Source organism: Vulpes vulpes, chromosome 14 (genome assembly GCF_048418805.1).
Source record: "Vulpes vulpes isolate BD-2025 chromosome 14, VulVul3, whole genome shotgun sequence".
Taxonomy (NCBI): domain Eukaryota; kingdom Metazoa; phylum Chordata; class Mammalia; order Carnivora; family Canidae; genus Vulpes; species Vulpes vulpes.
In genome coordinates, this window is record NC_132793.1 from 106,084,222 (window position 1) to 106,098,697 (window position 14,476).

Consider the following 14,476-nt stretch of genomic DNA (forward strand, 5'->3'; position numbering starts at 1 on the left):
CCCTGCTCCTCCTGCCTCCACCACCTGCTGACCTGGGGTGGAGGGAGCATCATCCAGGGCGCATACCTGCTGCCAGGAACCGGCACAACCCAATCCCCTCGTGGGGACCCCGTCAGCCGCAGAGCTGGCCAGGGGTGAGCATGGCTCCCGGAGAGGGGCTCAGGGTCTGTCCCCCACCCACAGGCTCGCTCATCCAGGTGCCCATGTCTGAGAAGGGCAAGATCACCAGGGGACGCCTGGGGTCTCTATCCCTAAAGAAAGAGGGTGAGCGGCAGTGCTTCCTGTTCTCCAAGCACCTGATTATCTGCACCAGAGGCTCTGGTGGGAAACTCCACCTGACCAAGGTAGGGTGCAGGGCTGTGGGAGGTTTGCCGGGGCGGGGAGGCCACAGGGGGCTGCAGGGATGGCTGCAGGGTTGAGCTCACAGGGGGCTCCCAGCAGGTACCACCCTGACCTGGGGCCCAGACCAGGGGCAAGGGAGTCAGAGACACGTGAGTGCACACCCGTGCAGGGGTGCTGCTGGTGAGTTGGATGAGGGGCCGAGGCCGGGTTTTCTGCTGGAGGGATCAGGGGAATGGGGGGTGAGCGTCAGGAGCCCCAACAGCTGGCGCCCTAGCAAGGAACCTGAGAGGTGCTCCTGTGTGCGAGGGACAGGCTGCAGCCAGAGCAGCACCAGAGCCTGTCCCTGGAGACGCTCAGACGTCCCTCCCAGGGCCTCCTCAGGCACCGCGGCACCAGCACAAGAGCATGGGCACGGCCAGGCCCCACTTGCAGGCCAGGGAGGTGCTTGCACACAGGGCAACCTCAGGACCTCGGAGCCCTACAGGAGACCCCATACGCTCAGCCAGCTTGTCCCTCCTGAAAGAGAAGGGAAACACTGACCGTGATCACAAAGGTGGTTTGCCCAGGCTTACCTGGATGTGCTGAGCTCTGCGATTTCCCCAAATGCAGAAAACTCAACTCCATCATTGGGGAGGAGAGGGAGCTGCACTCCAACTTCTCCCTGACAAGTAAATGGTCAAAAAGGAAAAAAGTGAGGGGGAATCGACACCTGCTCCTTCGCAGACCGCAGGGCCTTGGCTCATGCAGTCCACTTCTTCCTCCCCTGGAGGACCGCCTTCCCGTCCTCATGCTCTAGCACCACGAGCGGTAAGGCTGCACCCCGGGCAGACTCTACTGCTCCCCAGCTCAGCTCCGAGCTCAGGCTCTGACCTCCGGACCTCGTCTGCAGTACAGGGGGTACCATCCTCACCAGGGGCTCTGTGGACACGGCAGCTGGCGGCAGGTACCCGCTCCGTCGAGGTGAAGCCCGTGCGCCTGTGAGCTCAGTTTCCCCTGGAGGCTTGTCGGCGGACCTGGCATCTGGACATGCTGCTGCCAAGAAGGGGCCACAAGAGGCCAGAGCATCTTCCAGGCCCTGGATGCCCGGCCCCAAACCTCCTGCGAGCTGCTACGAAACCACGTGCTGGCTTCAGGGAACATACCGCTCGTGCGATCCTGTTGATGAATTAGCCCGTGGGCTGCCCGAGCGGAAATTACCTTACAGTGAATACTCCAGTGTCGACCGAGTTACGACGCATCAGGGAGAGCTTTCCTCACTTGCCAGCTCCAGGTTTCTGCTGTGAGGCTGTCTGTCTGGGTGGGAGGGACGTCCCTCGGTCAGTGGGGCAGGTAGAGCTGCAGACTGAGTCTGAAAGCACCTGTTTTTATGTTTGTTTTATCTTATTTCATCTGGGGTGGGGTTGTTTGAGCTTCTACAGTCCCTTAGTGTAAAGAACTAGCAGGCGCCCGCCCAGCCTCAGTTTACCCACCTGCACCACAGGAGTGACAACACCTGCTCCAAGGGGTTGCTGTGAGGATTCAGGGAGCAAGTACAAAGCACGTGCCCTGTGCCTGGGACGCAGAACGAGCTCAGCTGGTGCAGGTCAGCGTCGCTCTTGATTCTTTTGTGCTTGCACAATGATTGCTGCAGGCCAGGCACTGTCCCTGTGCATGTGTGCCGACCTCCTGCCTCCTCGGTGGCCCGCTGAAGCAGATGCCGGTACCGCCCCATCTTGCAGACGTCTAGAGGCCAGCCTTGGCGAAGCGGGGATTGGGACCCAGGCCAGCCATCTGGCGCAGTGGTCTGTGCCCTGAAACCACAGGCTGCAAGTCAGACTGCTTCCCAGCACCCTGAGTCCCCCTGAAAGGGTCACCCTGCACATCCAAGAGATTTAAAACTACCGTAAGATCTTCTGGAAGGAAGAGACCCAGAGCTGTCCAGGGCTTTGCAGATTGTCAAGCCCGGGGCTCACCGAAGGCCACTGAGGAGCAAGGCAAGAAGCAGAACCCAGGATTCGAGGTGCCTGGCTGCCCTCTCCAGGCCTCCTGACCCCCCCCCCCCCGGGGGGCAGCCTGCCCAGCAAACACCGCAGCTGGGTCTCTGTTGTCCTCAGTTACCATGCTACAGAGCGGTGCCGTGTGACGAGTTACCCACAGACAGACTGGCTTGCCGCACTCACAGCCTCACACATTCTGAGCGAGGCAGTCTGGTCAGGGCCTCACAGGGTTGCCTCCAGGCCCAGGGGCTGCATCAGCCTTCCCGGGGTGGCCTCCCCACGTGATGGTCGGCTTCCCCGAACACATGGTCTGAGGGACCCCCAGACAGCCCACAGGAGCTGCAGCACGTGCTCAAGAGGGCGGATCACGGACCCCACCCACCTTTAGAAAGAGGGTTTCCACGTCTTCCACCCACCAGGGTTGCGGCTACGGTCCCTGATCACAACATCAGGGCCTCTCATACTCACAGATGGGAGGCACGTTCCCAGTGTCCCGAATAACCAGCAGCCAGGAGGTGACCTCAGCAAGGTCAGGCCTCAAGGCTCTCCCCGACCCCAACCCCAAGTGGCTTGGGGACCTCGGGCAAGATCCCTCATGCAGGTCTCATCTCCTTACCTATAAAATCAGAACAGGACCTGCAATGTGACCAGTCAACTGGCCTGTGTCCCTACTGGTAACAGAAAGCTTCACCCCAGACTCGGGGCTCAGACTTTGCAGGCTTAGGGGCCCCCAACCCTCATTCGGGAAATGCCCGTGTGAGACAGTCCCACCTGATGCCCTCCACGGGGCCTCTTACGTGAGGATGACCAGAACACCCTCATGGAACACGCACACACGTGCACACGCGCTCTCACACTTGCAAGTCTGCGTCCCACCCAGATGCGCCGGGCTCTTCCCCACACAGCCCCCAGTGACCCAAGGCGGCCCCTGCTGTCTTTCAGAACGGGGTCATCTCCCTCATCGACTGCACCTTGCTGGAGGAGCCAGAGAGCACAGAGGAAGACGGTAAGTGTGCCAGCCACACGCACCCCTGCATGCCACAGATCCCTATGCGCCCTCACTCATCCTGGCCCAGCCTGTGGGGATGGGAGGGTGCTGAGCTGCAGTGAGCAGTTCCTGTCCTAGACCCAGTGGGCCCAGCTGGCAGGTGGGAGCCTCCTCCCTGTCCCACCTCCAACCATGCTCCTCGGGGCCCTGGACGCGTTGGTGCTGTTAGGTTTGGGGTCACAGCACCTCAGCAAGCGCCCCTCATTCACGTGGCCATGGGTGCCCCACGTGGTGGCTCCCCTGGGTCAGGGAAGAGCCACAGAGCCACAGAGCAGGAGGTGTGGGGACACAGGTGACACCAGCTGAGGGGAGCAGGGGGGCTGCCCCAGCCTGAGGGGCCTCAGTGGGGAGGCAGGATGGTGAGCTGGAGTGGATGTTGCATGGGACCCCCTCCCCGGGTGCCACTGGGCAGGGGATGGGATCGTTGTCTTAGGTTAGTGGTGGGGTCACCACTGTTGCTTGATTGGGCTGAAGCTGGGCCTTATGTCCCTTCAGCCCTCCCCTGGGGGGAACCCCAACAGGACTCCCCAGACAGGTGCCTCAGAGCGGGGCTAGGGCTCCATCTGGGAGCTCATGGGGGACATGGGGCCCTGTCCACACACACTTCCCCAGGGAGCCCCCAAGGGCAGGATAAACATGTGAAGTGATCCACCAGGAGTGCTCCAGGGCCATAGGCGGTAGAGGGCTGGCCCCCATGTTCCTCACTCAACACGCTCACACCAGGCACCCCACTCCTCACAGAGGTTGGCACTGTCCCATCCCTGAGCCACCACACAGAACAGGTGGTCCTGGGCCCAGCAGGGAACCCTAACCCTCAAGTGTCAGAGCTGGAAGGCGTGGGGGCCCCAGAGACATCCTGTCTACTCATGGAGGACGTCGGCAGTGGGGGCAGGAAAGGCAGCCGCCCAAGGTCACATGGCCCGTGACAACAGAGCAGGGCCCTTCCTCATTCAGCCCCGCTCTCTGTACCCTGGGTAACAGGGGCATCCCAAACAGCATCCATAAATTGTGATCTTGGTCTGTCCAAATAAACAGCCTCCCAGAGTTCAAGCAAGTTTTTCGGTTGAAAGCAAGAATAAAAATGCCCAGAACACACTTTGGCTCTGGGGAGCTCTAAATTGAGCTAAATGTCCAGTCCTGCTCATAAAAATTGAAGATCCGAAGTTCCCCTTCTGGCCCCAGTATCGCCTGGGGGGTGGCGGGAGGGCCTGGCAGTGAGGCCAGTTCCAGTCCTGGCTTCGCCACTGCTGCCCTAACCCCAGGACGTCCTCCGTGGGGACTTCCACTGCCCGCCAGGTAACACTGGCTCTGCTGCTGGATGGCCCCGCGTGCCGTCAGCCGCGCCTCGCCCCAAGTCTGCCCATCTCTGGAGTGGGGGTCCATCGCCATAGGGGGAGAGAAAGTTCTATAGGCAGCATGTGGCCTGGTACCCGGCAGCTGCAGGGCCCTCGCCAGCGGGTAGGACAGGAAGGTCATCGTTAAAATGTCCCCACTTATTCTGCTAACTCCGTGTTTTGCGACTGGAAGCCAAAGGATCCAGCCAAGACATAGACCACTTGGATTTTAAGATCGGGGTGGAGCCCAAAGACTCCCCGCCTTTCACGGTCATCCTCGTGGCCTCGTCCAGACAGGAGAAGGCAGCATGGACCAGTGACATCAGCCAGGTGAGCAAGGCGCCTGCTCCTGGAAGCCCATGGTCTCTTCGTGCCTGAGCTGATTTGGGACGCGGGGGCAGCTCTAACAGAAAAGGCTCTAATGGAAAAGACGCAAGTGTCCTCTGGGTCCAGTGACAGCCACGGCTGAGGCCCAGGTCCCCTCCCGTTGGCAGAGCGTGGGCAGGGAATCCCTGGCACCTGGGTCATGCCCTATAGTGATTTTTTAAACTCCAGATTCTTGAGCTTCCCTGAGCCCACTGCAGACTTCCCAGATTTGAATCTCTGGTACCTGGAATCTGTCTTTTAGCACCTGCCCCAGGCCACAGGCATGCACAGAAAAGTCTGAGCACCACAACTCCAGGGTGCTGGATATCAGAGCTGGAGAGAGAGGAAGGGCCCCACAAGGCCTAGTGTCAGCTACACAGAGAGGAGGGTTACCTGCAACTTCACCTGCACGAGCGCTGAGGTCCTGCACCCCACTGGGAGCAGCTCACCGGAAAGGGCAGATTTCCCAGGGACCCCGGAGCAGACCCAGAGGGCAGAGGGCACCCAGGACCAGGGCAGAGATGTGAGTCTGGAACAGCCTGTCTGTGGCCCCAGGCTTCAGGACAGGCCTTTCCCCGGGTTAGCACGGCCCTGCTGTCCCCACAGCAGAGGAGCTCCTCTGAGGCCTGCCCTCTGCAGCGTGGCTGAGCGTGCTGGGGAGCAGCTGACCATGAAGCTGGGCCTTCCCCCCACTCTCTCTAACGGTGGACCCCCCCCAGATTTTGATGCCCCATTCCTGGGCTGCCCCAAGTGCCCACCCCCCCCCAGCCCTCCAGCCTAGTGCCCATCTCGAAATGCTGGGGGCAGGTCAGGGTCCCATGTAGCAGGCGTCTGCTCATTCTGACTTATGTCCTCAGAGCTCCCTGCGTGCCCCAGAAAAAGCTGGAAGAGCAGAAACTAGGGGACAGTGCTGATGCCCATGGGCGTCCAGCCCCCCCCCCCCCCCGCCACCGCCCAGCACCCGACCTTCCCCAGGGCCCTCTGACGCCTCGGGGGAGCCCAGGCCAGAGCCAGGCACCCTGCATCCGCGGCTGCTGGTAGGACCAGAGCTGGAGATAGCCCCAGAGCTGTGGGTTGGAGATGCCGGGCTGGGAACACAAGGAACCAGAACATTCCTCTGACAGACCCCCACCCCCACCCCGAAGAACCAGGGGCCTAGGCTTGATGGGACACTGGTCCCCAGCAGACGACTGGGCCTCCCCGGCCACATTCTGGTGATGATGCGCTGCCCCAGCATGTGCATCCTCAAAACCAGGAGACTCAGGTGCGCCCCTGCCCTCATGCCCAGAAGCAGCCCTCCTGCAGCAAAGATATAAAGGCTTGGGGTGGGGGCGGGGTGAGGGGGCTAGGGGAAAGGAGAGCCCCCCACCATAGGACGTATCCTTTCGTTTGGGTGGGTCCTTCTTATTCGAAGTGGAACGTGGAGTTTGAGCTTTCAGAGGCTGAATAAACACAGGCATGTCCTCCCGGGTGGGGTTTGCGGCCTTATCACGTAGCCGTGGGCTGAATGGAGGCTCTAGTGTGTGGGAATGTGCGCGGGGGCATGGGGGCCCTGCTAGGTCAGCCTCTAGGAAAGCCACCCTGTGACCCCGGAGGACCTGACCTTGCCCTTCACCCAGACCCCAGAGGTCAACAACAGGGTGGCCAGGTCAGTGCCTCCCTTTGCCAGTGACCCAGCCAAGTAGGGCCTGTTATCCCCACTTCTGAGTTAGGGACGTGAGGCTCAGGGAGGTCAGGTGAGTCCCCAAAAGGTCACTGAGGCAGGAGGTGGCTTCGGTGCATGTGAAGGAAGCTGCGGCCACCCTGCCCTTGCCAGCATGAGGATCCCTCATCAGGTGGGCTGCAAGCCGCTCCCTCAAATGGCTACTGCAGCCCCGGGGTGGCAGGATGGCAGCCAGGGCTCTGACCCAGGCTCTGACCTGGGGCCCCCCTCTGCTTCCAGTGTGTGGATAACATCCGGTGCAATGGGCTCATGATGAACGCCTTTGAGGAGAACTCCAAGGTCACTGTGCCACAGATGATCAAGTAAGTGCGCTGATGCCCACAGGCTTGGCCGCCGTCCAGACACGGCCCCACGGCCACAGCGACAGCAACGGCTTCCAAGGCACCGGGCCACGTCTCTGGGGCTTGGGGGTGTCTGTCCACTGGTTTAAGTTAACATCTATTTGAATGAGGGCTCCGGCTTAGTGTTTATTGTTTTAAAACGTGGATTTTTGTGGTCAGCTGTTTAAACAATAACAGGAGTGAAGCTTTATGCATTTATTTTCATAACTATTTGTTTTTCCTGATTACAAAATGAGAACACTTCAAATACACAGGCTCTAGGTCCACCGTGTCTGAACGACCGCGGGGACCGGTCCACTGAGCATGCGGCCGGAGCTCCAGGCTGCTCTGCCTTCCTGCTCCCCATCCTCCCACCCTCCTTCCTGCTCTCCACCGCCCTCCACCGTCCTTCCTGCCCCAACCCTGCACCCGGGCAGGGGCAGGGGCAGCCGGCTGGCTCTCTGGCCTCTGTCCGAACCTCTGACCTCGGAACCTGCTGATGCTGCGTGAACTGTGCCGGGGCCCACATCTCACCAGGCCATGTAGCCAAAGACACCTGAGTGACCTGCTGCTCTGATGCTTCAAGGGGTGCCCCAGGGAGCAGCAGGTGCATCGTTCAGCGGGTATGTGAAGGTGCCCACCTGGCGCCTCGGTGAGGACAGGTCCGGAGAGGCCTAGACAGGGTCATGCACACAAGCTCTCTGAAGCTTCTGGATGTGATGGCGAGGTGTCGTTCTGCCCTGTGAATGTGCTGGGTCCGGCCGGGGCTGGCAGGTTTGGAAGGAAGAGCTGGTCCCCCGCTCCCGCTCTCACCTGTAAGTGGGAGAGGGTGATGCTCTCTTCCAGTCTCCTGGGTTTGTTCTCCCATTTGGGGGTAGGTGGAGGTTGCATTTGTGGGTTTTGTTTTCTATACAAAGAGCTGGCGTCGTTTTTGTGGTTGAGGGCGATGCCTCAGATGACCCATTCCGGGAAGGGTGCATCCTGAGCAGACCCTGCCGGCTTGAGCCCAGGCCGCAGGTGCAAGAACCTGGCTGAATTCTCATGGCCCCAGGGCAGCAGCTGGCACCCCGTCTTTCTCGGGTGCAGAGAGGCATAGGGGTATTTGTTTTAACGAGCAAATTAAAATCACATGTGGAATTACGGGGAAGCACATGGTAGGTGCCCACTCTCATTTTCTGCTGAGGACGTATCATCAAGGTACAAAAGTGAGCAAGGCATCACCTGTGAAGGAAAAATAGCGAGTTTTAAACTCTGACAGTGACAGAGTAAAGGGAGTATCCAAACCAAAGTGACCGCCTAGGACCCACTGCCCCCAGGGGGCGGGGTCACGGCTCAGGCCATATGCAGCGTCCTCCTCCCGTGAGGCTGTAGATTATGCCCCAAGTCACCCCTCTGATGGGGAGTGAGTGGGGACCAAGGGCCTGGCTGGATGGCCAGTGACAAGGGGTCACCCCCTGCTCTGTGCCCACCAGCTTCTGAGTTCCAGGCACAGTCCCCATGTCAGACAGAGTCAGGACTGTCCTGATTTGGGGTTTGCAGTACAAGGAGGCACGAAGTCCCCTGCTGCCTCCCTGACGCAGGGAGTCCAGGTGCTCTGGAGTGTGGACGCTGGTAGACACGGACAAGAGAAGGGTCTGGCGCCATGCACAGAGCTGAGGGCCCCAGTGTGTGGCCTCAAGGACCCAAGGACTCTCCTGGAGATGGGATGTGCTTGGACCTCTCGTCCAGAAGTGGACAAGTGTGAAGAGAGAAGCAGGGCTGAGCCTCCAGTCAGAAAGCACCAGGGTCGTGCAGGACTGAAGACCACTTTTTGCAGGGCCGACAAATGTCTGGCCCAGGACCCGGAACTCGTGGCGGATGCTGCTCGTGGACTACAACCCTCTTGTAGGCCAGGCTGTGTGGGAATCATCGGAGCTCATGCCCTCTCAGCACACTCTCCTGGGTTGCAGATGGGACCTGAAGTCCAGGACAGGTTTGCACAGTGGGACAGAGGCCCTGTGACTGCCGACGATGACGGCCTGCTTGGAGCAGAGGAGACAGGGGACCAGGCTGTGTCTAGACACAGGAGGAGCCCAAAGAGAAGGTGCTCAAAGCAAACAGCTGCCAGAGCGTGTCCGCAGTCGCCATTAGGCTGCCGGGCCTGGGCTGGACACACAGGGGTCTGGCATGGGAGATGTCAGTGTTCCTGGGACAGCCTGGACACTGCGACTGGAGTGCTCCCCGCCTGCAGACACGTCTCCTGCTCATTCATTCTCCTGCTTTTCTTTCATTCTGGCGCCCACATCTCTCCTTCCTCTGGAGGCTCCTGGCGCCTTGCCAGGTCCCTCTGTGCACAGCTACCTCGTCCCTCGTGGGCTTAGCTGCTGCTGTCGTTGCTGGAGCTGGGACGGTTTCTCAGGTGCTGTCAGGGCATCACACCACTGACTCCAAAGCGCCTAGGCTGCTGGCTCCTCTGATGCCAGTCTTGTAGTTGGCTCCCAGTAAATCTTTGTGATCTCAGATCATTGTGTGTTTTCCTGAGTCCTGGAAGAAACACAAAGCCAAATTCTCTAAAGCGTCTGAGTCATGCAGCAACATTTCCCTGGAAGGGGTTCAGGAAGGTCCATCCAAACTGCTCTGTGGCTTTTCCAGACTTTTCTCACCCTGAGAAGGAATCCCTGCTGCCCTGCTCATGGAAGGCACTCGATAAAGGTGGTTTGCTTTCCCATGAATGTCTCAAACCCCAGGGCTGTGTCCAGAGAAGGCCCTGAAAGGGCAGCATCTGCACCCCTGGACAGGTGACCCCCCAGGAGACACCATTTACTACCCACACAAACAGAGCACCGCAGTCTGCTCTAGGTCCCAGAGGTCGCTCACTTTATTAAATACCTGCGGAAGCCTATGAGGCAGACCTTACTGTGTCCATGTTACAGATCAGGAAGGGGAGGCCAGGAGAATTAGCAGTGTGTCTCAGACACGTGGGACATGACGGTGACAGGTGTCAGTTGAAACCGTGTGTTCTGACCCCAAGCTCTGGTTCTTCCAACTAGACCACAGACACTGCACCTGTTGCTGCCATGACAGCCATTATGAGCCGAATTCGTCTATCTTTACATGCTTTTCCCCCTGAAAGCTCATTTTGATAAGATTTCCAAGCTTATCTTTTCAGTAACATCGTTTATTTATTTGCTTATTCCTTCTGATCGTGTCCCAGGACACAAAAGAGGCTTAAGGCAGCCTAGTGCCCGTATGTGAGAGCTGCCCAATAAAGTACCACTGCCGGTGTGTCGGGATGAAGGGCAAACACAACAGAGAGAAGAGATAGAAATCGAAACCCCGGGAGGTGGGGGTAAGCACGTTTGCTGTGGCCCCTGCTGGGGTCAGCGCCACACTGAACTCCAGGCTGCTCGGCAGCCACGCCAAAACGGAAACCGTGATTCAGGGATTCATGATGTCCTAAAGGGCAAAACCACAGCTGCTCAAGTCAGGATGGAGCCACGCAGTGAGAGGGACAGAGCACCGCACCCACCCACCCACCCCCTCCCATGGCCAGCGCCCAGGGCACTTTGTGTGGGACCACTGTCAGGGCTGCTGGTTCCCACTGCACCTGGAGATGCCCCCGACCTCAAGCTCCCCCACCTCGGAGAGGCATGTAGCAGTGCAGCCCTTTGGTCAGGTCCTTAGATCCCTGGGACCTGGTCAGTCACCTGTCCTAGACGTGCTGCCCCCAGATCAATGTGGAAGGTCCCAAAAGAGTCAGGTTGCTCCGTCTGGACTCCCACACCATGCAGAAATCACTGTGGCCAGGGGGGCAGGGCTCTGGAAGGTCCAGTCTGGGAAACCTGCCGAACTCCAAGGGTCTCACCTTAGTCAAGTACCTGAGGTCCAACCATCAGCACTGGCTGAAGACAGACCCTAATTCTTCAGTAGGCAGCCAGGGGGAGGTCAGGGGAGCATGACCTGCCCTGCAGAGGCTGGCAAGGTGAGCCACTCAGGGCTGGAGGGTCCTAACCAGGGACATGGCAAGCTGGCCTCATCGGAGTGGCTCTCTAGCCGTGGGGGTGCTGAGGGTGGGAGGCATTCCTGGTCAGAGAAAGTAGGAGGATTATCAGGCTCTTGAGGCCAGAACACAGCAATTCATGTGTGATTCCTTGTGTGGCTCTTGATTGTGGTTTGTGAGCTCATTTTCCAGGGGGATTTATCAGAGAATATGTTGCAGGGCGTGGATGAGCTGTGCCCTGGGGTTGCCATAGCCTGGGCCCTCCCCTCACACTGTCAGGGGCTCCTAGACCACAGCCTGTGTGCGCCTGTACCTCGAAGCCATGGAAAGAGCAGACAGTGCACCCAAGTGTGCTCTGTGTTCCGTCCTCTTCCCCTACCCCCCACACCCAGAGCCTGGGCTCCATCTCCCTCTCCCAGGTAGACCTTCTGAGGCCACCACCCGGGCCTCCACCTTCTATGGAGGCCTCACTCCAACGCCCCCTCCCCAAGGCCCCAAGGCCTTGTCCTTCCCCGTGGAAACCCCAGACACTCCATGTCCACCAGCAGCTGATGCCCAGAGACGTGTCAAGCAGCAACTGGTTTTCCAAATTCTCTTCCTGTTTGGCCCCAAGGATTTCCCTTGGAGCTTCTTTGTACCTACTCAGTTTTTGCTGAGACATAATTTGTGTAATATAAAACTCAGTTTTTTAATGTGTGAGGCTCGGTGGACTTTGTGCATCACCATGCTGCGCGAACATCACCACTGCCTGATTGCATCATCCCAAATCCCCGTGCGTGTTAGCGGTCAGCTCCTCATTCCCGGGCAGTCAGCTGCCTACTTTCTGTGTCTGGAGACTTGGCTGTTGGGACATTTAGTATAAATGAAGTCCTATGCTACGCAGACGGTTTCTGGATTCCCTCGCTTGGCATGTTCTCAAGACCCACCGTGCTGGAGCCCTTCCCCACACTCGGTGCCCTGTCACAGCTGCGCAACCCTCCACGTGTGGACAGACCTCCCCCCGCCGGCTGTTCTCTCACCAGCAGGTGGACCCCAGGGTCGCCTCTGCTTTGGGGCAATGACGAATCGCAGAGCTGTGAACATCTGTGGCCAGATTTCCCTGTAATCCTGTCTTAGCGACATTATTTGTAAATTCATTACGTTTTGTCCAGAATTTTTAGGAGTTCTGTGTCGGGTATGTGGGACCTAGAACCAGCGTCCCATTCTTGCTCAGTGTCGTTCCCCCAGGCTGTCCTCGTCCCCGTAGTCGGCCGCCCGCCCGTCCAGCCACCTGACCTTGGCGGCTGCGCACTGGGGAGACTGGGACCGGGCAGGAGGCAGCCGTGGCTCGCGAGTTCAGACCCCACCTCCCCGTGGCCGTCCCTCCCTCCGCAGATCCGACGCCTCCTTGTACTGCGATGACGTAGACATTCGCTTCAGCAAGACCATGAACTCGTGCAAAGTGCTGCAGATCCGGTACGCCAGCGTGGGGCGGCTGCTGGAACGGCTCACGGACCTGCGCTTCCTGAGCATCGACTTCCTCAACACGTTCCTGCACTCGTACCGCGTCTTCACCACGGCCGTCGTGGTCCTGGACAAGCTCATCACCATCTACAGGAAGCCCATCAGCGCCATCCCCGCCAGGTGGGCAGTGCCGCCTCCTCCCGACGGGCACCTCCCGACCTTCCAGGCTGGGAGAGGAGCGAGCTTGGCGTGCAGGGGCTTGCAGAGCCTGTGACCTGAGTTGGGGGGGTGGCGTGGGGCACCCCAGGAACCAGGCAGCCCCTCTGCAAGGGTAGAGAGGGTGGACTGGCCCAGGCATCTCTGCCTGCAGGCCCTCAGGGGGGATGGAGTTTCCAGGGAACACCGCCCTGCCCTCCCTGCCCTCACCTCTCTCAGTTGTCCCCAGAGGGCAGCACTTCCCCACCTTCCCGGTTCAGAAAGCAGGGGTGAGGGAGAAATAACGGGAGGGTGGGAGGGTGGACAGAAGGACACAGAGAGGCAAAGACCCTTGGCCCTTCCCTGCTGGGACCCCACCCTGCTCCAGAGAGAAAGGGCACCCTGTTCAGCCCACAGGGTCTGGCACAGCCAGCCAGCACCCACAGAGGCTGGAGACCCGCCCCAGGGGCCCTGGACGTCCGGGGTGAGTGGGGGCAGGAGCCAGGGCCCTGGGTCATCCAGTACACGTGCAGCCCCGTGTGTGAGCCCGGACAGCGGGCAGGGTGGCACTGGCCCTCACTCTGCTTTTCCTCCTGCGCTCCTCGCTGCCCTGCTCCAACCGCTGTTCAACTGCCCACCCCCAGCTCTGGCCAAGCCTCGAGGGGCCCGGTGGGTCACCGTGAGCCCTGGGCCCCTGCCAGGTGAGAACCCGAAGGGTCAGCCCAGGAGCCAGCCTAGAGTGGCAGAGTCAGTAGGGCTTTGCAGACGGGCCAGCCACCAGTCCCACCGCTGGGCACCAGCCTCTTAGCCCAGCCCTTACCCCGCTTCACCTGGTAGTTACCCCAGTGGGGGCAGTACGGAGAGGCATGGCGGGGAGTGACCCCAGGTGTGACCCAGGCGTGCCTGCAGTGCAGCTGAGATGCACAGGGAAGGCTGCTGTGGATTGTCATCAGCACAGCGAGGCCAAATCCCGAGAGCTGCCCTGTGGTCTGCCAAGTTCGGGGCCCGGGACCCGAGGGACCTCACAGCTCCAGGGAGGACTTGTCAGGAAGTGGGAGGGACCAGCAGGGGTGTTCCTTTTCTGCTCAGACCTCTGCGGTGGACAGGCCGGCCCACCCCAACCAAGCCTCAGAGCCGCCACCGAATGCCCCTCACCCTGGGGTGAGACAGGGCAGGAGCCTCAGCGCTAGGGCTACGGGAGCAGAGCAGATGTCCTACTGGCTCCCCGCGGCCACTGGGTAGCCACACTGGTTCCAAATGAGAGCCCAAGATGTGAGGAGGGGCCACAAGGCCTGGTGGCTCTAAGAACCCTCTCCCCCCCGACACCTCTGCTGCCTGAGCAGCCACCTGCCCGAGTGCACCCCCGTGTCCCCACTTCCTCAGCCTGGCCACTCCAGCACTCACTGCCTACCTGCTCTGGCCTCACCAGGGCAGGGCAGGGCTGTCTCTCTCCTCTGACCCTCTGAAACCTCGGCAGCCAGCTTCCCAGGGGCCCCGAGAGAGCTGGACAGACCCCCATCTAGGCTGGGTTCACACGTGGAGAAGGAGACTATTCCCAGGGGCCCAGAGAAGGCCTGTCCTCTGCAGAACACAGACCCGGTCCACATGTCTGAGTGTATTATCACATGCGTGTCAGCCGCCTCCAGCCTGGCCCTGTGGGCCCCGGTGTGAGGAGGTAGGGGCACAACCAGGATTGCTGGGAGACCCTGCCTTCCACCCCAGCCCCAGCCTTGCCCTGAGTCTGGTCGAG

General features: G+C 60.1%; 1 protein-coding gene across 2 annotated transcripts in view; it reads left to right on the top strand.

Annotated features, from left to right (window-relative positions):
- The window catches only part of RASGRF1 (Ras protein specific guanine nucleotide releasing factor 1), a 93,089-nt gene that overhangs the window by 48,915 nt on the left and 29,698 nt on the right, over positions 1 to 14,476 (top strand). The window contains exons 10-15 of one of the 2 annotated variants that reach the window (XM_026000021.2): positions 184 to 344; positions 3,261 to 3,324; positions 4,894 to 5,030; positions 7,009 to 7,091; positions 12,463 to 12,711; positions 13,371 to 13,427. In XM_026000021.2, the coding sequence (XP_025855806.1) occupies positions 184 to 344; positions 3,261 to 3,324; positions 4,894 to 5,030; positions 7,009 to 7,091; positions 12,463 to 12,711; positions 13,371 to 13,427 (751 nt within the window). The remainder of the gene's footprint in view (positions 1 to 183; positions 345 to 3,260; positions 3,325 to 4,893; positions 5,031 to 7,008; positions 7,092 to 12,462; positions 12,712 to 13,370; positions 13,428 to 14,476) is intronic. The other variant, XM_026000028.2, reaches the window with a different exon arrangement.